This window comes from Phragmites australis, chromosome 4, assembly GCF_958298935.1.
Source record: "Phragmites australis chromosome 4, lpPhrAust1.1, whole genome shotgun sequence".
NCBI classification, from domain to species: Eukaryota; Viridiplantae; Streptophyta; class Magnoliopsida; order Poales; family Poaceae; genus Phragmites; species Phragmites australis.
In genome coordinates this window covers 38887402-38912355 of record NC_084924.1, presented here as the reverse complement: position 1 = coordinate 38912355, position 24954 = coordinate 38887402, and the positions used below count along the sequence as shown (strand labels likewise).

General features: G+C 42.4%; 1 protein-coding gene and 1 pseudogene across 1 annotated transcript; both read right to left on the bottom strand.

The window, feature by feature from the left end:
* Positions 1–3480: 3480 nt before the first annotated feature.
* On the bottom strand, positions 3481–5486 carry LOC133914775 (L10-interacting MYB domain-containing protein-like; annotated as a pseudogene).
* A 13081-nt stretch (positions 5487–18567) lies between these two features.
* On the bottom strand, positions 18568–19550 carry LOC133916417 (small polypeptide DEVIL 11-like). Its single transcript, XM_062360075.1, has one exon. It carries the CDS (start codon positions 19343–19345, stop codon positions 19040–19042), a length of 306 nt encoding a protein of 101 aa, XP_062216059.1. The 5' UTR covers positions 19346–19550; the 3' UTR covers positions 18568–19039.
* Between the last annotated feature and the right edge of the window lie 5404 nt (positions 19551–24954).

The window sequence follows — 24954 nt, the reverse complement described above, 5'->3', positions numbered from 1 at the left end:
CCGTGCCGCCGTGCCGGCGATTCAATGCGGTGCGAGTCGGTGCGACAACGGGGTTGGAAATGAGGGCGAGGAGCCTATACGCCTAGGAAAAGCTCGAGCAGGCTGCGCCAGCTTAGCAAGTACAATATGTACAGTCACTTCGGCTATATATAAGCCATGCAGCAATTCCTACGTGGAGGAGAGAGAAGACAAAGTAAAACGGGCGGTTGCAGAGTCGCCGAGCTACACGCACTCCTCGAGGCACAGCAGCCCACTACAAGCCGTGCTTGTTGATTTTCCACAGGTTTGTGGGGCCCGCACGTGACGAGCCAGCGCTGCGGCCATGGATGGAGGCCGGGACGGGGAGCAAGGGCGGCGTCGAGGTCGGGAACGGGCAGTGACGGGGGCGTTGAGGAGAGCCCGCCTGCGTTGGGGAAGCGAGGCCGCGTCGGGATAAGGCCGCATCCATGGCGACCTGGGCCCCGATATGGACGCCGGTGGATCCAACCCGACCGGATCTGTTGGTTGCGGCGCCGAGGCTGCGAGCAACGGCCACGACGGCGCGCTCAAGATAGAAGAAGCAAGGTCACCACCGTGTCCAAATACCTATGCAATGGGAAAAGGCAAAAAGGCGGAGCTCTAACAAACACGGGCGCCCAACCGTGGAGCTCGTCGCCGGCAGCTTCGCGAGACAGAGTGACCACCCGCAGGCGCAGCCCGCATGTCTCTTCCTCACCAACGCGAGCTTATAGCCAAGCTTATTGAACTTGCTTTCAGACCGAAATGTTTTCTCCCGGGTAGGTGCCGTGAGTATTGTGTCCGCTCCACGCTTCATTCATGTGCCCGAGCGCGAGCGCGGGGATCCATCTCGCAGGGTTTGCTCGCTCGCACAACGGCGCAATCATCTGTTTCCGGCGATCCCATCGGGCCTCAGCTAGCTCCGCCCGCCGATTGCTCCGTCAGGTAGGCAACACCAAAGAACGCGGGGAAAAACGCCCGCGTCTCTCTGAGTTTCCACCGTCTGGCCGCACGAGCGCGCGGTTGGGAGAAATTTCAGAATTTGACACCCAATTCATGTGTCTCTCTGAAATTAACACCTAATTCGCGTGTCTTTCAGAATATAATACTGAGCATACGAATTTTTTTAGAATATAACATCCGCGCCAAAGGAATTGACGCGAAGGTGCGAATTTCGCTGGACCGGACCAATATACCCCTGTGAACTGTTCATTACCCGCGCCAACCTCTTTGACCGGACCAATATCCTTTGGGGCGGACAACTCTCCTAGCCAACCTCCCACCAAACTCTTTGTATCACTGGCGCTGGACTGTGAAGCCTCCGCGCCAAAAAATTTGGCACGGAAGTCTCCACAGGGGCATATTAGTCCGCCCCGGTGGAGAGAAACACGAAATCCGCCAACCCTTTGGCGCGGATGTCATGTTCTGAAGAAATTCGTATGCTGAATGTTATATTTTGGAAGACACGTGAATTATATGTTAATTTTAAAGAGGCACGTGAATTAGGTGTCAAATTCTGAAATTTCTCCGCGGTTGGTGCCTCATTCCTCTCGGTGCATGCAGGGCAGCCGGGAGTCGACGCGTGGTGTCTCCTCCTCTCTTCTTGCCAGTGTTATCGCGCAGAGTAGTTAGGGCCTGTTTGTTTCAGCTGTAGATTGTGAAAAGCAGCTTATAGATTGTGGATTGTGAAAAGCTGGATTGTTACAATCTGGATTGTAAAAACCGATAGCTGTTTGGTAACCTGGATTCTGGGGTAGGTGGATTGCTGTTTTTAGATGTTAGTAGTCTGTAATGCCCCTGACTGTTTTGGTGGCATGTTACTTCTTTTGTGACATATTTATTTTGAAATTCAAAAATGCATAAATAAAATTTAAAAGAAACATAGTTAATACCAAAATTAATAGTTGTCCATAAATAAAAAAATATAAAGTAAATTAATACAAACTTGAGTATTTATCCATTCAAGTAGTCTCTCACAATCATTCTAATCTCACATAGCAAACAAAGCATTAGCAAGGTTATCACGAAAGACATTCATATCTCCCTCTTCATCACCAGATTCACTATTGCCCCCACTTCCTTGATATGTAGATGGTACGGGTATTGGCATGTAATTTTCATCTTGATCACACATGTCAAAATCTTCATCGCTCATAGCACTATCTCGAATAAAGTTATGAAGAGCCATGCATGCAAGTATAATTTTTGTTTGCTTTGTCATAGGATAACTTGGTAAGTCCAATAAAATTCTCCACTTCATCTTCAAAACACCAAATGACCTCTCAATAACATTACGAAGAGATGAATGCAAATAGTTATATACCTCCTTTTTGCCACTTGGTCGTGGACCTTGTCTAAACTCTGGTAAATGGTACTTTGTCCCTTTGTACGGAGCTAGAAAACCCGATCGATTCGGATAACCCGAGTCAACAAGATAAAACTTTCCTATAAACACATAGTAGAAGATGAGAAAAATGGTATGATATTGAAACAAGTAATATAATAAGGCAATATATGAGTGTACCAGGTGGAGGATATGGAAACTTATCACCATATTTGCGTAAAGCATCATTGAACACCCTCATATCATGTACTGATCCCGGCCATCCCGCAACAACAAAGGTGAACCTCATGTCAAAGTCACATATAGCCAAAACATTTTGAGTTGAATATCCATGCCGTCCCACATGTTGAACCAACTTCGACGATGGCACAACAACAGGAATATGTGTACCATCTATTGCACCTATGCAATTATTAAAATACGGTGCAAAACGAGCACCTTGTAGTTTAGGATGCACTGTCCTAAACTCTAGATCTCTTGGTTTTACAATATCTGCTGAGAGGAGATAAACAGTATCCAGCACTTCTTGAAATTTCCTACTAATTGTTTCGGTTGACCTCACAAACTGGTTTTCAGCTTGTTTAAATGACTGTGGAGCACCAATCATCCATAAAAACATGCCTAGAGATTCAATAGAACTCATCTTACCAGTTGACCCCAAGCCATATGATGATACAAGCAAATCATGTAGCCTATCAAAAAGGGACCTACTCATCCGAAACATGTTGAAGCATGATGTTGGATTATTAAGGGTAATCATAACCCAATCATGCCCCGATATAACATATTCCTTTCTCTTGGATTTGTTCAAGAAAGTTGCACCATAGTACGTACCAAACAAACAAGATATAGCTCCATATTGTTGAATCACATCCAGTTGATTGCGTGCAACCTCAAGTGTTTCATCCTCATCATCACTTCCAATGATGTTCATCTACAAACAAAGTTGCAATACGTCACTAAATAATAACGTTGAAATTATTTGTCCATACAACATAAATTTTCAAACATTAGTCCAAACAACATATTACATAGCCATTGTCACAAGCACATAAGGTCATAAAACAATAAACAGTTCACTAATTTTAGATAACAAATAATAGATGACTAATAATAACCCTCCTTCTGGCACCACCTCTTCAACCAACCAAGCCTTCCTTCATTTGTGGTTAAAGTCAAGAACACGTCACGGTTTTCAGCTTTGACAAAAAGTTGGCTAGCCATGAAATACTCCACACTTCCTTCCGTTGCCCCACACGCCACAGCCAAGCCCATCACTTCCTTGATAGATTCAAACCTCAGTTCTCCTTGCATCACCTTATTGGCTACAACACTATTAACTTGCATAGTATCCCATATGCCCTTCATTATCTTAACCATAGGGTTCTTTACTTTCTTCTTCGGGCTTGTAGCACTTTTGCTACTAGTACTACCTCTCTTCAATGTAGTGCTACTCATTGGGCTTGCCTCACCGCCATATCCTTCACCTCCTTCCTCTCCTTCACCTCCTGCACCTACACCTTCACCAGGAACACAAGAAGAAGAACCATCCACAGCAGTAAGGTCAAACATCACCTCAAGTAGTTCTAGACACTCTGGTGGACCATTCTTTAGCTTCTTCCATTCGGCACGTTTCTGAAAAACATAGAAGATAATATTAGTCAACAAGTATGGGGAAAAAAATAGATGATAGTATTAGTCAACAAATACCCTAGAAGAACATGAGGGATAAGTACCTTTGTTTGTTCCTTCCAGTAGGCCTCACTTGCTACCCCCGTTCATTTAGCATTATCCCATCCAAGACCAGTAGCTTTGTTAAGGTACAACCAAAAGTTATATAGACCCTTAAGTGAATCCCATCGGTTCTTCAACTGCAGTTTAGTGTGACGCAACCCTGTCCTTAACAAGTACTTCTCAGCTATGTTCTTATACCCTCTACTTGTCATAACTCCAATAGGCCTATTCCCAGCTTTGATTTCCTCAACACAAATTTCACAGAATATCGCATTGTTTGAGGTATTCCACTCAGCTTTGTCTGGAACAAAGTCCTCCACCTATACAAAAATGTTGCATTGGATTGGTGCCATAATTGCGGTTAGAGGTTTGTATGTTTTAAAATCACCTCAAGTAGAATAGAGCATGCTGAAATTTTAGGCCTTGCCTCAAGTGGGAGCATAATTCCCATGGACCCCTTTTTGCCTATGGCTTGCATTTTATGATTACTGTTTCTGGAAAATTGCAGAATTATTGGGACTATGCTCTACGCATGATTTATGGCCTCCTTACAGAATTGTTCAGCTGCAATGTTACTGTTTCTGGAATTACCAACAGCGAATAAATAACATTCCATAACCATCTGAAGCATCTGGCAAGCATCTGGCAAACATTCCATAACAGTTCTATCTATGACCGAGCTACAGAAGCTCAAATAAACAGGAACGAAGATAGAATGAAGAACTACATATGCATATTAACACATAATGATTATCAGGCGCATGAGGTCCTTTCACCGAACACAGCTAAGGTTAACCGCGCAATTATTCAAGAACCGCCTCTGCCTTTCCACCAATTTCCGCAAAAAAACAAGCTACGTGAGACGGTGGGGAGCGGATTGCGGATGCACCATTTGGATCGGGGGAGGGAGAGACGAGGGGGGCAGCGGAGCGCCGGCAGATGCTACTGCTGCCATGTCTTCTGGGACGAAGTCCAGGCTAGCGGAGGGGCGCGGCATCCTGTAGGCTTGGGCGCCCGAGGCACGCCAGGCTGCCGCACCGGAGCGGTTCGCCGCGCCGGGAGGGGTCGCGCCGCTCGGACGGGAGGCGGCACCTGGATGGGAGGCCGCACCGGGATGGGCCGACGCGCTGGGAGGGGTTGTCGCGCCTGGAGGCGTCGCCGCGCTGGGACGGGAGGCCGCACCGGGAGGGGTCGCCGCGCCGGGACGGGAGGCCGCACCGGGAGGGGCCGACGCGCTGGGATGGGTCGCCGCGCCGGCACGGGAGGCTACACCGAGACGGGATGACGCACCGGGAAAGATCTCTGCACTTGAGCTCCACTCGGCGCCGGTAGCCTGAGCTCGCAAAGCATCCCGGAATGCAATAGCGGCGGCGACCTCGGGTGCGTCCGTGTTGAGGTCCAGCGGATCCATCCGCCTTGGCCTCTGGCGGCGTCGTGTCTCTCGGGATCTTCTTCACCGGCGGCGGCGCCTAGGGTACCAGGAGCAGCAGGTGTTTTTTTCGGGCGGAATGGGATGGGGGCGTGACGGGCTGGGGGAGAAAAGAAGAATGGCATTGGTGGGTAAAAACACGAGAAGTACATGGGTATTTTGGTCTTTGTCACATTACAATCTGAAATAATCTGGTGGGGAATGGATTGTTGGATTGCAGCAATCTGGAGACTAGATTGTTACAATCTGATTCTAGAATCTACCTGTTTGTTTCAACTTCAGATTATAGAAGCTAGAATCTACAATCTACAGCTCAAACAAACAGGGCCTTAGCTGACCTCAGTGACCTGGTTGCCAGTAAGAATCCTTGTTATTCGCCAGGACATAACTGTTTCTGCCCTCATTCTCTTCGCTGATGCCGCACATGCTAAATGCGGTTTTAGGGCGGAAACATGTTTGTATTCCAAAACTCTTCCCAAAAGAAGAGGCTAGACGCTACTAGTAGATGGCTATGATTAATGAGGTCAAATGAACGTACGTGCTGGCGTGAATTCAGCGCCGGCTCCTGTCAGAAAGAATCTGATGCCAGGGGGCAACTTTTCCAATTAGCGAAAGCAAATGATGCCACTAAGGCCCTGTTTGTTTCAGCTTCGGATTCTGGCTTTCAGCTTTTATAATCCGAAGCTGAAACAAACAGGCAGCTTTTGGTTATAGTTTTTTAAAATCTACTGGTTGGATTGTGAGAATCTGATAAGCTGGTTTTTCTTAGCTTTTGATAGATTGTGAAAGTCTATTTTACTAAACTGTCCATTAAATTTTTTTAGAATCTACAGTCTAAAAGCTTTTCACAATCCAGCTTTTATAAACTGCTTTTCAGAATCTCTAGCTGAAACAAACAGGCTCTAAGAGTGCATGTAAAGGCCGCCGGAGAAGAGTACAAAGCAGTACTCCGCCCGTTTTCGTATCAGCTCGTATAAGGCAACCAGAAAAATTATGAGCAGGATCCGGCCTTATGTACCTATCGTATCTATCATCCCTTCATTTCCTGCTATTCACCGCAATGTTTGGGGAGTGGCCGAGAACAACGCTTTCCCGATGACTATGAGCACTTGACAATAGTAGGCCCCAAAAGTGCGGAGAGGGATCAATTCCCATATCATCATACGGCCCCGGGAAAATACGGCTACTTTGAGCAACAAGTTGCACGAGTGGAGTCGTGAATTTGACAGGCTTGACCAGAGTTGATTGGCACAACACTTTCAGTTTCGTACTACTTATGACACGACTAGTAGCTAGTTAGATTGCATGCCGTGACTAATCTTAACGCCGAGCATGTTTATCCTTTACTCCCTACCTGGACGAACGCATCACATCAGTGTTTGGCGCAGGGCACATGGACTGTCTTGGCTAGGGGAGGACGATAGGAGACGAGGGGCAGCTGGGAAGCACAGTATTCAAGCACCTAGCTCTTTTGCTCTGCCATTGATTAGTATTTCTTAAAGGGGGACAACATTTTTGGGACATGATGGTGTACCGGTCCTATATACGGTATCTGCAGTACGTGCTGTTGCTGTTCAAGTGTTGATCCTTTCGGTTGGCTTCTCGCTATGAACCGAGTTCCTCGTCTGCTCCTCGAGATGACCTGATCTTCCCTCTGCTGGATGAATCCAGACGAGTGCTTATCTGCATGCGTGATCTGAAACTTCCATCGCACGATTGAAAAGCTTCAAATCCAGATGCAGGAGGAGACGTCGAGGGCAATCTCTATTGGGTCGGGTTTTGCACGGCTTGACCTGACTTTGCTACATTCTGCAAGATGATTCGGCATGTCTCTATTAGCGAACCTGAGTTTTACAATTGAGCGTGAACTCAGTCTCGATTTTTTTTTAAAATTGATTCTATCTTTTAAGAATTTTGAAACTATATATATAGGTTAGAACCCTCATTTTAATACAGAGATAAATGAAGAATAGATAGTATTTCTCCTACTCTTGTGTCTCATTTTATAATTATTCTCTCGACAGATTACTGGACTACATCCGATAACAGCGATTTCTCAACACATTATTAGCACGAAGCTCTATCGAAGATAAGCTAAGGAATCAGATCGTCTCGCTCTCAAGGTTTGAAAGGTACAATCGATTTAATACGTATACTCGATGCTACTGTTTATTTTATGTCAAAATAGATCTAAATCGCATGAATAGTAGCAAGTATTTTATGAACTCCATCACAGTAGCATTGTGTATGCATGCATAGTACCGAGTATGTATGAACAGTAGCATTACCTCATACACGTGAACAGTATCCAACACATGAACGTGGTGAAGCGAGATCGATCTGCACGGCGTAGAAAGGGTGGGGACCGCAGCCGCCACCATGCACCATCGGCCGGCAAACCAACGCCACCTCTCTGCACAGATCAAAAAAAGGAGGGTACACCATCAACATGAAGCTGTCGGCCTTGTAGCTCTGCCGCGCCGCCCGCTCGAAGCGACGTTGCTGCGTGCTGCCACCGATCCGTACTAGCCGCCTACAACATGTCACATCTCTCGATCGATGGAGCCGCTCCATAGGCTGCCTCCTCCCTCACCTTGTCGCGCCGGCCGCCGTCGCTTGAAGCGGCCATCCACAACCACCTATGGCACGCCGGCACCCTCACTTCACCGCATTGAATCGCCAGGCCGTCCACCCCCCCTATGCCGCCTGAAGCAGCAGCACCACGGGTTGACGGTGTCACCATGCGCCTGCAGCCACCCAGCTGGAAGCTGCCGTCATGTGCTCCCCTCCCGTGCCCCGCCACCCTACGTCGCCCGTATGCGGCAGGACCGCGTGTTGCGCCTCGCGTCGGGATGCCGAGCACCGACCGCCGACGGTCTGAGTGGTGGCTAGGGTTTGGGAACCATAGCCGCCCCGCTTTTAGGTGAGGCGGGTGGATCGGATGGACCAGGCCAACCCAAAAGGGTATGCAGGCCGGCCTGATAGAAGGAAAATCCAGTAAAAGAACAAAGAAAAGAAAAGGAAATCTGGTTTTGCATTTAGCTCCCAAAATTTTCTATTATTTGAGCGCAATCCATGAAATTTTACGTTTAGACCTCTAGATATTCTGAAAATTATCTAGATGCTCTGTTTTTGCATAGAAGTACCCTAGAATTCAAATTTTATATCCATTTTTGCAATTATACAATACTTAATTCTGTTATTATTATTTTTGTGATGTTAATTATTGTTTTCTGTTTAAATTGCTGAGTATGCATTTAAATTCAGTAAAATTCGAATAATAGCATAGAAAATATTGAAAAATTTGTAGTAATCCAATTTAGAAACATGATGCAACTTTACTAGTAGTAATACTTGTATTATTAAATATGTAGATAGCTGGCATCATGAACAAGTAGTTCGCTGAGCTGAGTGCTGATGGTCATAACTATCTCACTTGAACGTCGGATATCCGGATTGTACTTGGAGCAAAAAGGCTTCGCGTTGTAATTGGCTTGAGAACAAATAGTGCAATGGTTCCCACGGAGGATGAGAATGATTAGACACTTCATTTTCTCTGTGTCAGACCTGACCAAATTACACCCAGCTTAATCGATAATTAAGTCAATTAAAACGGAAGTAACTTAGGCAGTATCGATATACGCTTAACAAAGCCCATGACCACAACATATACCGTTTACAACATAGTTTCATCACAAGATATAAACAGAGTACAAAAATTTTAACTTTTATTACAGAACTTGTTGCATGTTCTAGTTTCTACTTAGATCAGAGTTTTCATACGTTGCAGAAAGATACTAATAAAACAAAATACCAGTGGCACCATTGCACATAATGCACCACCGGGACTAGCTCAGACATTCAATCTCTACTTGTGGCCATCTCTAGCACTAGCGGGATAAAAATAACCGTAAACTAGTTCTTCATTACCTGCATCAACTTAAGGGCAGCACCCTGAGTATGAAAATACTCGTAAGATTTACACAATATGGGTATATATATTCTCGACTCTAAGGATAATACATTGAGTTGAATAACAAAGAATAGCCATAAAGTTAAGTTGACTCAGCAAAAAGTACTTTAACCAGTAATTTGACATGAACAACTAGCATTGACCGACAATAAACCTCCTTAATAAAGTAAACTTCCTTGTCTCAAATATGTATCAATGTGCGTTTCTCCTAGAAGCCCACATACTTTCCATTTCTTTTTCCAAAACTAAATAAAAAAACTCTACGACTGTTGCGGATAAAACTTAAGCATGCTCGTGACCGAAAGCATGTCAATTCGAATTATTCTTACACCTTGCAAGGGAGTTATATCTTTACCTACACGACTCGGGTCCATCCTCTTGACCCCCGAGACAACCTTTCTTATATCCGGAACTACCCACTTGTACTTGCCCCTATGGCACAGAGGTTGCCGTGAGCATGTCGTAGACATCTCCAGCTCCCCGCCATCTTGCATCTCCTCGTACTTTTTCTACACGTCATAGAGACGCAAGGCAAGCATTAGCACGGTATACGATAATTGACTTATTTTACCATTATATCGACATATAGAAGTACGAAAAGTGTTTAAGCCAACAACACCAACGAACAATGCTTAAACGATGCAAGCGCTCTATGACACCCGAATCTCCTCTCCCAAACTACCCCTAACACCCGCTCACATCTCATCTCAATTTTTCCAACTCATCATCCCAACATATCATTTCTTTGTAACTGTAGTTGAAATTCCTGCAGCTCGCAAACGACAGTGACATCCATCACTTGACTTTTACCGATGACCTATGTAAATGCTAAGCAACTCATATCACTTTTAAGTTGGACCATGATACGTTATAACCAGGCTACAAGGATCAAGATTAAAAAATTTATCAAGGCAGGTACAATACAACAAATAGGTTCTACCTGATTCCCAACATCGACTCCTTATCACATGCATCTACGACATATAGCAAAATCTAACAAATTAACCAACTATTCACCAAAACATAGGAGAGATATGATAGATGCTTGCATGTTGCTTCCATGATGCTTCTCACGCAACACTCACAGAACTCCGCTTTTTTGTTGGTGGTTTCAACCACGTGACACTCCGAAGTGTCAGTTTCTAAATAAAGATGACAGTGCATCGCAGTGGGTATGATGACATGCAATGAAGAATGCTCCAAATATATGACAACAGTGGAGATGCAATGCTTTATGATGTGAGTTTAAAATCATTAAGGATTTCCTTAATTTTGATTAATGTTAAATATTTAATAAGTTATGGAATTAATTATGCTTAAACCAAGCTCAATTCAATTTAGAAAGTTAAGTATGCTTAACATGAGTGTGAGTATTCTTAATGAATAGGTCATAATACACTAAGATTAACAAAATTGATTAAATCAATTTTGGAGTTACCAATATTTAATTATGAATTAATGAAGCTTAAACACATTTCATTAATTAACGAATCTCAGTGCATATTTCATGGTTCCTAGAATTTTTAACATGGAGAGAATGATCATATCAAGCTAACAAAATTGGTTTCATAATCTTTGGAGCAATATTTATTTTTCTATGCACTTTACCAATTTCAGCTGATTTAACAATGCAACAAAAACTCTATTTTGCTTTTCCGAAACAATTGAAACAACCAAAATATCTAAATTCCCATAATCTTTCTGTACCAGGGACTATCTAGCCATAGACATGGATTGGTGGGGCCAGCCTGTTGACCTGGTCCATATGGACCTTGAGCCATGGCTGCACTGTGGTGCAGTGGCTAGCCGACTCGGCTGGCACTCGCCGACGAGCGAGCGATGCGAAGGCGTGGACCGAGAAGGGCAGCAGAGCCATCAACGCAAGCATGTAGTCCTATCTGAGGCACACATAGTTGACAGCGATGGTCGAAATTTTTTGTGTGAAACTATAAATCATGTTCAACCCATTTTAATTAGTTTGACTAAAAAAGGATGAGCCAAAATTAAATGAAAACTCACCAAATTTGCATCCTTTTCAAACTTGCTTCAATTTTTAAGGCTTCAATTTAATTCCCAAAAATTAATAAAATTCATTAATATTCACCATATAATATGAACTAATTTTTAAAATTATTTCCATCCCTAAGTTGCATAGTAAAATTGTGAGTTCCTTCACCATGCATCACTATAATTTAAGTTTAACAATTTATGTTTAAATTTAAATGCACTCAAATACTTACTCAAAACTTCAATTATGATGCTAATTATGCTCATTTATGCTTAATGACAATTTAAGGATTTTGGGTTGTCACACTCTGCCACCATCTCTCTCCCACTTTGAAATATGAGTGCATGACAATGACCAACGCTAATGCACTATGGGACGCACTGCAGGAGTGTTTTGAGCGTATTAAGTATACCATCAAACCTCTCCTAAGCAAGAATGGATCCGGCTATTTTTGTGGCTTCAAGCATGTCAGATAGTACAACTCCTCGTTGCATCGCATTTGCATACTCCTGTGTCTCTGTGGAAAAGAGACCACAAAAGAGGAGAAAATTAAGAAGACTATCTCCACTTTCCACCTAATATGGTAGAATCCACACGTAATCACCGTTAATCGAAATACAAGAAGTATTCTGAATTGATTGACATGTTGCAGCTTCATAAAGTTCACGACAAGTCATAAACAAGAACTTCTTATCTCAACCGCAGGGGAAGAGCAGTGACCTTAAGTCAATCACAACTCTTTCAAAGCATGTAAGAACCGCAATAAGAAACAGGGAAAGGGATGAAAGAAAATAGTGACAGACAAAGTCAAGCCTGATGATGATAATAGTAAGACAGAGAAAGAAGTAAAGTCATATAGTGAGAAGAACTAAATACGTTATAAGTGTGGTGTTTAGGGTCATTGGTCCCGAATTTGCAAAGCACCAAAGCATGTTGTGGAAGCATACCGAAAGAAGAAGAAGGAGCAGTCAGAAGCACACCTTACTATTGCAGTGAGGATGGAAGAGGACAAAGTAGCCACAGTTGAAAGGGATGCCTTTCACATGGAAGTTGATGACGCTCCTGCACTGGTAGTAAAAGACCTCCTAATGAAGAATGTGGAGGCCTCTACTTTGCCTTTCTCCATTGCCATAGAAGATACCATGAGTGATGAAGCGAAAAAGAAAGCCATTGAAAATGAAGTGGCCGGATGTTTCGTAAACTCTATCTAGAATTAGAGTAATTAGATATTTACTTATTTGTTGAATTTAGTAAGATTGAATGAATAAATGTAAGTTCTAGAAGAACAATCTTAATTGCAAATAATATTTTTCCATAGTTAGTAAAGCATTTAGTCTTGTTGCTACTTTCTCATATGTGAATGATTGAATGCTTTATTTATAGAATATGTGTGGTGCCTGCATAGGGAAAGTGTGTATTGTGGATAGTGAAACTAAAAACACCATTTAAGAGAAAATATGTATTTTTAGTCTATTAGAAATAGCTCTGAAAAGGTGATGACTGTCAATGGTTGTGATAAATACATAGTAGATTCTAGAAGAGCCACAGTAATATTACCTATGGGTACTACATTTCACATTGAAGAAGTATTCTTGTACCCTGATTCTATAAGAAATCTCTTAAGTTTTAAAGATATTCACGCTAACGGTTTTCTAGTAGAAATGGGTGAAGAAGATGATAGGGAGTACCTACACATCACTAATCATGATAATGAAGTGAGAATATTAGAAAAACCTCCCTCCATGAGCAGTGGCTTGTACTACACTCGCATTAAAGCACCTAAACTGTTCACTACCTTGAAGACTGTGTTTCGTAGTGCAGAATTATTCTCTCTATGACATGATAGATTAGATCACCCTGGTCTTAGAGTGATGAGAAACATAATTACTAACTCATAAGATCATGGAATAAATGTAAAGAATTTTTTAAATCATGAAGATTTTGTATGCCATGCTTGTGCTACTGGAAATTAATAATAAGACCGTTGACCTTGAAGGTACAAGATGAAATCTATGTATTCCTGGATCAAATCCAAGGGAATATTTGTGGTCCAATTCAGCCTCCCTCTGACCCATTTTGGTACTTTATGGTATTAATATATGCATCCTCGAAGTGGTCGCATGTATGTCTATTATCTACCCGTAACTACGCCTTTGCAAAGTTGATCTTGCAGATCATACAAATCAGGAATAATTTTCCAGATCATCGCATGAAATCCATTAGAATGGACAACGCTGAAAAATTTATTTCTAAAGCGTTCGATGATTATTGCACTGGTATGAGAATTAAAGTTAAATATTCTGTACCGCACGTCCACCCTTAAAATGGACTAGCCGATGCACTGATAAAAAGAATAAAGTTTATTGCTAGACCTTTGTTGCAGCACTGTAATTTGCCTGCTACATGTTGGGGATACACAGTCTTACATGCGACAGCTCTAATTAATTATGGATCATCCTCCTATAACATCCATTCACCTATATAACTAGTGCAAGGGGTAATTCTGAAGATTTCCATTTACGCAAATTTGGATGTATGATACATGTGCCAATACCGCTGCCACAGCAAAACGCTATGGGACCTTTGCGGAAGGTTAAAATGTATGTCAGTTATGAGACTGCATCCATAATTCAATATTCAAAACCAATAACTAAAAATCTACATATGACCCACTTCGCTGACTGCATTTTTGATGAAAATATTTTTCCATCATTAGGGAAGGACATATACCCTTAGATGAAAAATATCGGAAAATTATATAACAGACTGAAGGAATTTTGGCACATGGTCCTCGCACTAGTGAGGCAAATGATGAAGTATGTAAAATTATCGATTTGCAAAAATTAGCAAACGATCTGTCTAATTATTTTTGTGATTTGAAGAGCGTGACTAAGTCGCATGTGCTTGCATGCAATGCACAGGAGCGGGTGAAAGTACCAAAAGAAGGTACCCCTCATCTTGTCGTAGAAGCTCCGAAAAATAATAAAATGACAAGAAATTCAGTTCCTCAAGTCCCTAATAGTCGGAGACGTATGGTGAAAGTGGAAAATGAGATCTTACCATTGTAGATCACGAAAATGCCTCAAAAGAAAAACAAGGAGAGCCAGTTGAGAACTTGCGATGGTATAAAACCTCAGGAAGTAGGCATACCTGATTTGAATCTTTCCACGTATGAAGAAGCTAGGGAAAATACACGTGTTGAAATTGACGTTAGTAAACTAAAGGACCTTGGTCGAACAATAAGAAATTATAAAAATCAAGATGTAGAAGCACCTAAAAGTGCAACTCATGACGAAATATCAATAAACTATGTAAATTTAGGGAAATCCTGGAGTAGAGAAACTATAATAGTTGACACATACTTCGCAAATAAAATTACCACATTTATAGATCATGACTCTAATCCTGCATCACTCACTGAATGTAGAAAGAGGTCAGATTGGGAAGACTGGCAGAATATAATAACAGTTGAACTGTTATTCCTGAACAAAAGAGAGGTTTTTGGTTCAATATACCACATACCTCCCCACATCAAACTAGTAGGACATAAGTGAGGTTTTGTTCGTAAGAGGAATGAAAGGAATGAAATTATGAGGTACAAAGCACAACTAGTTGCATAAGGTTTCACTCAACGACCAGACGTTGATTATGAAGAAACATATTCCCTGATGATGGGTGGTATTACCTTCAGATATTTAATATCGATGGTAGCCAACCTAGAGTTAAAAATAAAATTGATGGATGTTATGACCACATATCTTTATGAGAGCCTAGATTCGGACACTTACATGGAGGTACTTGAAGGAATACCATTGCCAAATCATGATAGATGAAATATACACCTTTATAGTGTAAATTGAAGAAGTTGCTATATGGGTTGCAACAGTCAGGTAGAATATGATATAATTGTTTGAGTGAATTTTTTTGGAAAATGAGGTTACACGAATTGCACGGATTGTCCCTTTGTATTCATAAGAAGGTCCTAGAATGGATTTTGCATAATATTCATATACGTAGATGATTTGAATATTATCGATACATAAGAAGAAAAGAGGAAATAAGTTCATACTTGAAGTCTGAATTTGAAATAAAAGATTTGGGTAAAACCAATTTTTGCTTGGGCCTGCAGTAAGAGAATGTGGCAGATGAAATCTTTGCACATCAGTCAAACTACACTCAGAAGGTGTTAGAGTCGTTTGATTTTAAAAAATTATTTCCCGCTAAAACTCCCATGGTCAGAAGATCTTTGCAAACAGATCAAGATCCCTATAGACCTAGAGAAGGAGGGGATGGAGTATTGGGACCGGAATCCTCATACTTAAGTGCAATAGGTGCACTGATATATCTATTGCATTAGGTCAGACATAGCATTCGCAGTAAATCTACTTGCACGTGCAGAGCCTACTAAAAGGAATTGGAAGGACTTGAAAGATATTTTGCGCTATTTGCAAGGTAGCAAAGATCTGGGACTGTTCTACAAAAAGAATTAGGACTTACGTCTGGTTGGATACGCAGATGCTAGGTACCTATCAGATTTGTATACAACAAAGTCACAAGCTGACTATGTTTTCGTATGTGGTAGAACTACAATTTCCTAGAAATCATCAAAGAAAAGTCTTGTATCTAATTCAACGAACCACTCAAAAATAATAACTTTATATGAAGTCGTATGGGAATACGCATGACTTAGAAAAGTAATTAATCATATCCAGTAGTCATATGGTTTGAATACTACTAGCACCACTACCATTATCTATGAAGCTAATGATGCATGGTTGCACAAGTGCATTTGGGATTTGTGAAAAGCAATTTAACGAACCATATCAACTCCAAATTCTTTTATTCTCATGAATTGCATAAGATGAATGAAATAAAGGTAATGCATATCAAGTTATGGGGAAATCATACAAATTTATTCAGCAAGTCTCTTTCTACATCTAGTTTTGAAAATGTGTTCGTGATATTGGAATGATGAGGCTTAGAGAGTTGCACATTTCAGGAAGAGAATATTCACATAATACAGATATAATTAAATATTAGTTAAGAAGATTAAGTGCCTAAAATTAATCATGAAGATTATATGAAACATTTTGGATGGATTATACTCTTTTTTCTTAGATGCATTTTCCTAAAGTTTTTCATGTTAAGTTTTTTAATAAGGCAATTCGTGTCACCATATCGTGAGCTATTTACTCTTTCTTCTAATTTTTATCACTAGTTTTTGGAAAGTTTTAATAAGACATATGTATTTCACAAGAAGTTTTTAAGAGATAGTGTCAGAAAATCTAGAATTTTACAACTAAATGTGAGTACGTCTCGATCTCTTTGAAAGATTCAATTCTATCACTTAATAATTATTGACATTATATATACGAAGCAGAATTCCTAATTATAATATACAAATAAATAAACAATAGACAATCTTTCTTCTATTTTTATATATTTTTTAATTATTCTCTTCACGGATCACTGAACTACCCGTAACGATGGTTTCTCGACAGTCTCTTAGAAAATCGGACACGCGGTAGCAGATATCGTAAAATACTCCGTTTGGCAATGGGTTTTCGCGCTGAGAGAACGAGCTTCCGCGTGATCCGAAGAAGGGGTCGAGTGCATGCCGGACCGTTTTAGCTTGCCACGACAGCTCCAAGACCCACGCCACGCCACCAACCCCGAGCAGCTGCAGATTGATTCTCGCCGCTGCTGGATTTTCTGCATGAGAGCCAAGGTTTGGGCCTACTTACTCACAGTTACTGCCCCATGCGGTGCACACAGCCTGATGTAGATTTGAGTTTGTGTGTGAATCAACAGTAGGGTTGTGGTGAAATCAGATATAGTAGAGAGTTTGTAAGAATTTTTTTAACAATTTATTACCATTTGTCCAAGATAGTAGATTAAGGACATACTTATACGTCTAAGATTAGTTAAGTATAGCTTGTTATAAAAATTATGGATAAAATTTTTTTAGTCATAAATAAAATAAAGTTATTTAAAAAAATTAAGTGGATATCGTATGGACCAAGAGGCTTATTTATCATAATTATGACAATCAACTAAATATTTATATAAAAAAACTATAATATAATTAAACTTAGGCGTGACAAATTTAACCATACTATCACCAGCCGCCCTCGCTGAATTGTGGCAGATGCGCGCAACGCGGTTCATCAGTTAGATCTCAAGCGTATTCGTCGCTAGACGCGCTCCTGCCTCCCTGTTAGATCATGGGCCGTCGTGTGGTGGTGCTACGTCATCCATACATCCACAGAACGATGGCCCGGCCTCTACTCTACACGAGCGCGCAACCGGTCGCAGGAACCTCTCGCAAGTCGCAGCTCGGTCAATGGCGGCGGCGCCGTGAAGATGGTTGCGACACATCATTTGCCCTCTGCTGCGGGTACTCTGTTGATCAGCAGGGGAGGGGGCTTTTACAAGGGATGGCCCAATTCACCTACTGCCAAAGCCGAGGCAGTTCTGCAGTTCTGGTCTCTCTCTCTCTCTCTCTCGCACATTGTTTGATGCTTTGATTCCCCCGAATCGACCGTTCCAACTCATTCCCCGCAATTAACAAATGGGATCAAGGCGTTGGTGACTGCACGTTAATTAACAACTGTATAAGCCTCAGATCAGTGTAGAGCGCTAGTACAGCCCTGCGTTTTTCTGTCTCTTTTCATGTGCGTGTGACTGAGTTCGCTCCGAGATGAAGAGGGAGAGGGAGGGGCAGCAAGTGTAATAATGGAGTGCGTCAGATGGCCACGCCGGAAATGGCAGTCCCAAAAGGGTGAGGACAAAGGAAAAAAGGAGCGCCATCACCGTCACCATCCCCATTTGCTGCCCTGGCTGGCTGCCCTTCTTCCCTCATCCGTATGCTTTGCATTTACTCTGCTCACAGCTCTTCTGCAGTCTTTCGGTCATCTTCCTCACTACCACCACCAAATCATCTTCCATCTCCCTGGTCTCTCTAGTCTCTAGGCTTCCACCCGTTGAAGTTGAGCTCATGCGTTTCATTTGCATCTCCCTTTTAGGTGGATGCCACCCAGTCCCAGAGAAAAATGACGAGAGAAACGAAACAGAAAGAAATATAAAAAAAAATTGTGGTGACATCATAACATGTTGCGTCTGATTTCTTTAGCTATACATCGGTAGTGACAACTTTTTCTCCCTGGTCATCGTGGTACAACAGAAGATCCACCAGATTTCTTTCAGCTGCCTACCCTACTCTTGTGTGCTCCTTTGCAGCATCCGCAGCTGTAGAGAACCCAGATCCCCATCTCCTTGAGAAGGAGATCCCAAAACTGTCCACAATTCCACATCTAGGCTCTAGCTCGCAGGAACTAAGTACTGTACTAATCACTATCAGCTACTTAAGCACTACTGGTAATCAAGAAACATCCCAGAAATGGGAGGTGGAAAAGGATTCCTAATTAAGATTGATCTATACACACATCACCTAATTAGCCTCCTCCGTGTCCTCCGTCTAATCTTGGAAGAGAAGCAGCTGGGGAGGACGAGGGAGCGATCTGCTTCGCCTGCCGGCGGGCGGTGGCTACCGGGCTACGAACAGTCCTTCCAGCAGACGAGCATGGTGACGCAGCGGCGCATGATGTAGAAGCGCGCCCGCTGCTCCTTCACCAGCCCCGCACACCGGCTCGAGAACGACGGTTGCGGCGTGCACCCGCCCGCGGCAGCGGCGCCGCCGCCGCGGGCGGGCCGCCCGATCGCCTGGACGTCCCTCATGCTGGACGACCTCTTCAGGAAAGGGTCGCCGCCGGCCCCGGCTCCGGCTCCCGGGACGCGCCTGCTGCCGTTATTCCGGCTCTTCTTGGAGAACTTCCACTTCTCGTCCACGTAGAACTCCATGGATGCGCTTTGCCTTTGCTGAGGTCGAGTCGGGGTGGGTGTTTGAGGAGAGTGCGGTGGAGACAGAGCGCTGGTTGTGGGGGCGTGAGGAATCAAGCACTATTTATAACGGGGTGATACTGAGACGGAGCTGGGAGGAGAGACGACGGACTGTAGGAGAGGGTGAGGAGATGGACTGTGATCTGGACCGTTTTCTTCCGCCCTGAAGCCCCCGTTGAGTTGGACTATATTCCTACTACAATCCTACTGCAGATCCGATCCTCTGCGCAATATATTTTTTCTGTAGCAGCTGAAACAGTAGATGTAGGTGATTGAACAGTAATTTGCAGTGGTACTGTAGATAAAACAATATAGCAACAATGTTTCGTTTTTCTGTAGCGACGATTTCTACTGTTCATTGTTTACTGTAGTATCTGATCTGATCTGTTATTTTTTATCCGACGGTTAAGAAAAGATCCTAATGTATTTTATTATAGCCCTCTACAGTTGCTAGTGAGGATCCCAATCGCGCTAGGACCCGATCTTCTGCATTAGAGAAGACAATGCATTCTACTGTAGCAGACTGCTACTCCCTAAAATTTCTAGTCATTCAATCACTACTTATATGAACATTAGATAATTTATTTTGCGTGGTCCAGAAATAATTTTCAGTCAGTTTGGATCATGGCTTTCTTTCAATATATCTGTAAGAACTCAATTGTTTTTTGTAATTTGTATGCTTTTTATATTGAAGCAGTCAACCACTTGAGTTTGTGAATCATATATATGTATTGATATAAAGGTTATTGTGTGGTACTTGATAGGTAAATTATATGGTATTGAGAGGAGCACAGTGGGCATGATGTGTTCTAACTTCTAAGTATCTCAAGCATGTGGTGTTTGCTTAGGTCATTTATGGTCACAGAGAAAACCTAATCATTTTCCTGAAGAAGTGAACATGTGAAAGTCACTCTTCAACCTGAATGTTCATCGTAGCAAAGACTCACATTATTGAACTTTCTTATTTCGTATTGATCCAACAATGTTTAGTTTTTTTTTTCAGTCGTGATGACGTTATAGGTGACAACCACCCTTATTGTTGGCGCCAAATACCAAGCCAACAGACATGAGAAATAAACAAAGGTAATGTCAAGCACGAAGCAAACGAGGCGTGTTGGCATGCCTTATCATTGTGTGTTAGTGTTATTGCTGCGGACAAAAAGTTTAGAAAGGAGAAAAATCAGATTCTATGATAAAAATGTTTGACTGAATTTCTTTCAAAATACAGTTAAGCAAAAAATAGATAGAGATGGTCGAAAATAGAAATACACAAACCCGAATCTACCAACCTAATTATAACGTTTTTACTGTTTTACCATGTGCACTATACAAGGTGGCCAATGTTCATGTGGTCAACATTCGAAATTTAGCGGATCGATTCCATGTGAGTTTAATCAACGGAAGGGCGTACGGCTAGATTCTTCCGGACACGATGCGAGGAATCATTTTCCTGCAAAGACTGCATTTCAACCTAGTAATCACTAATTTTCAGCGTAAGAAAGCACGATCCAAAAGGGCAAGTACTATTTGGAGCCATTCGATTGTTGTTCTTCAACGGCGCAACTATTAGATGTAGTGATGTGCAATCATGCAGCTCGGGTTTTCCCTCACGATGCCCATCCCAACTCCTTCGGCGAGAAGAAGATGAGGCGTGGTTGCTTGTGATTTTGGGATCTTGACTGATGGTGTTCCAGTCCAATCTGGGCCGAGTCAGATGGGCCTCGAGGCGGGCCCTGCTGTGTTCCCTCGTGTTCAGAGAGGCTAGCAGGGGATTTAATGCGCATGTCTCTCGGTGCAGCCCCACAACGAGTTTTTTTTAATATATTTTCTAACATTAATATTTTTTTTTTTTACAAAACTAGATGCGCCCTCTGATCGGCGGCTGGACTCTTAGGTGGCGTTTGGACGATGGGAAATAAGAGGTGGGAATGGGATATGAGATCTAGGATAATTCGACCCATGTTTGGATTTAGAGATAGGGATATGGAGAGGATGGGAAAAGGGATAGAGAGGCCTCATATCCTAGCCATTATATCCTGGTGGGGGAGGTGGGTTTAGAGAGGGATACAACGCTTGGACACCACCTGCCCTCCACCTGGAGCCGATGTGCATCGCTCGTCTGCAGGGGCGCTTTAGATATGCAATCAGCTGCACTCCCTGCTCACGCTGCTGATTGCGTTCCCTCTTCTACCATCTTCCTCGCCGCCACTTGCAACATTGCTTGCTCGTTTGCTTGAATGCGCTCGCCATCCACTGCCTGGAGCGCTCAAGGCCTACAACGCTTAGCGGTCAACATACATGAGAGATGGTGCTCTTGCCCCGAGGCCACCCCTGGGAGAGATTCCAAGCCACCCGAGAGATCTATTTTATTAGATCAATGTTTTCCGCTTCCTTCTTTGACTATTGCTTTCCTTCTTCTTTTTTTTTGCTTTTTCACTCGTTACTGCCACTTGCAGTTTTGATTAAGGGAGGAGGAACGAAAAGGATCATTTGAACATTAATCTATTTCGGCTGTGTTATGCTAACTAACTAGCACTAACAATTTCCCTTTAATTTTGTGAGGGGCATTTTTGTTATAAAAATCTGTATCCCAAATCTAAACTCAATACAGACCAAACAAGGGAAATAGACTGAAGTGTCATATCTCTAACCTAAACCCACCTCTTTATATCCCATGTCATATCCCTATCCCAAACCTAAACGCTATCCAAACGCCACCTTACGGGTTACAGGCTGACTGAAGAGTGTTTCGTTGAAATCACTATTGTTTTCTCTCTCATAGTATTTTTTATACAAATTTGTGATCTTTTGTTGTTCTAAAAATCCTAAACTTTTTGTACGTGTTTCATGATTTATGTGCAACCTATTTTAATTAGATTCAACTAAAAATCATGTGTAGAATTTAAAGTAAAATTCTCCAAAAAAGACTACTTTTATAATTTTTAACAATTGTTAGGGACTTAAATAAATTTCCAAAAATTTAGGACAATTCACTAATATTCATCTTATGTGATGATCTCATTTCTAAAATTATTTCCATCCCTAGTATATATGGTAAAAAAGTGAGTTACTTTGTAATGCTCTATTTATATGCATTTTTATTATTTCATGTCAATAGAGCATTACAAAGAAACTCACTTTTTCACCATATATCTTAGGGTAGAAATAATTTTAGAAATTAGTCCATCACATAAGATGAATATCAGTGACTTTTTACAGATTTTTGAAAATTTATTTGAGGCCCTAACAATTATTAAAAGTTATAAAAATAGTTTTTTTTTAGAATTTTAATTTAAATTCTACACATGCTTTTTAGTGATTCTAATTAAAATAGGTTGCACATGAATTATGAAACATGTACAAATATTTTTAGGATTTTTAAGGAACAGAAAATAATATTTTATATAAAGAAGATAGGAGGAAAAAATATTACTGTCAACAGTGATTTCTCCTATGCATCAGTCTGCTTACCGCACTCTAAAGGACAGTAAGAGCCTAAACGCCTCCTACGCATCAGTCTGCTTACCGCACTCTAAAGGACAGTAAGAGCCTAAACGCGAGGATGGTAGGTGTCTAATTTTGTAATTTTTTCTATTAATAATCAATTTATTTAAATATTAATATTAGAAAATATAAAAATAAAAACTCACCCCACAACCACCGCCGTCTGTTCATTTCGCTCCGGTCCAATCAACGTCTCAAAAGGAAAGCCCTCCTTTGATAGTGTGGTGTGGCCGTGCGGGATTAGGCTTTCCATTTGATCTCATTAAAGGGAAAAAGAAACCCATTTCGTTCTTATCAAATCATTGCACATCCAAAATAGGGCCAGGGATTAGCCCTGGGATGAATTTATTTCATTGGGCGTTGGACTACCGATCGATCGCGAGTTTAGGTTTGCGTTGTCGAGTTACCTGGCTCCGATCCCGTTCAAATCAGTGGAGCGCGTTGAATTGTGTAGACGGGCGTGCGCGGCGGCAGGTCGTTGCTCTGTCCATGCAGGTGCAGCCAGTCCGTGCGCGGCTCGGCGCATCCCGACGCGCCCGAGCGAGCGCGTGACGCGCGCCTCGGTTGGGTTCCTTTTCCTGGCTCCGCAGCAGAGCCTGCACGCGCCCGCCCAGCCCGTCGCCGAGTTCCACGCGGACGCGGGCGCGGGCGCGGGCGCGGGTTCGTTCTCCGCAGCCGCCAGCCCCTAACAACCGCGGCGTTCGGAAAAAACGCGGCCACCTCGACGGAACGGCCGTGCCGCCGGTGGCGGGATGGCAAAGTTGGCTCGGCCGACCAGCAGACGCGGCCGCATGGGTGATGGGTGGATATGTACCGTTAGATTGGGCCGAAATGGCCGACAAGCAAACGCTCGCCGTGATTTTTTTCTATTTTATTTTTTCAATTTTAGCAATTTTACATCCTATTTTAAAAATAGCACATATCACCCTTCTAACGAATGACATGTTTAAAAAATAAATATATCACCCTTAGTTTAAAAAAATCCAAATACAACATTTTATTGTCCTCAAAATTCAAAACACTATGTAAATAGTTATAAAAAATTCTAAAAAATTTATAATGTAGTGAATACTACCATATAGCTCTCATAAAAAGTTTAGCTCAAAAGTTACTTGTACAATAAGAAACAAAAAGACAAATTTTAGTTGAGTATGTACGGATTTTAATATCCCTAAAATTTGTCTTTTTTCTCATTGTACCAGTAACTTTTTGAGATGAAAATTTTGTAAGAGCTAGATGATAGCCTCCTTTACATTATATATTTTTAGAATTTTTTATGATTTTACATAGTATTTTGAATTTTAAGAATAATTAAATATTGTATTTTAATTTTTTAATATATCACCCGTTGCAAGGATGTCAGATTTTTTTAAATAGTTGCTATTTTTTTAAACGACTGTCTATAATTACTAAACTTGAAAAATTAAAATAAAATATAAAAAATTCGGCTCGCCGTCGGCATGGGGCCTTATCCTCCCGCATCTGTCGTCCCGTTGTTCCAAGATAACGAGGGGTCGGCTCGCGGGCGCATGCAGGTTTGGCCACGACGAGATGGCGAGCCTACGCTCTTTTGTGGCGTTTCCCGGCGCGGCCATACCGTCCGCCCGTGCGACGCCGCCGCCGCATCCGATTCTCGTAGCTAGGTTTGGTTCGGGCGCCGCCCTTATCCGGCCATGCTCTTCGATTCGAGGACACGCGCCGCCCTCGTATGGGCAGGTAACGGAGTCTCGCAGGATTGTCGTAACCGACGAAACACCTACCAAGTCCTGCACGTGATGCAAATGGTCCGAGACTCCGTTCCAAACTTCTCTTCTCAAGACAAGCGCCGTGCCGCGAAATTATTGCGCGATTATCTGCAAGTAATCCGTCACTTTCGTCTACAATCTATGACGGAAAAACGCAACCGTGAGACAGGACTGCACTGGTCAATCCATTTCTCGCATTTAAGCGATGATCGACGACAGGAGCTTGATCCATGCTACGGTGCTACCAAGTGCTGTTCATGGAACCGACAGCTGAGAAGGCCGCTTAAAATGATGCCGTGGCAGAGATGGCGTGTCCGAATT

Bases quoted from the DNA above. Each gene is read 5' to 3' on its own strand.
- LOC133916417 (XM_062360075.1), bottom strand. From the start codon at position 19,345: ATGGAGTTCTACGTGGACGAGAAGTGGAAGTTCTCCAAGAAGAGCCGG.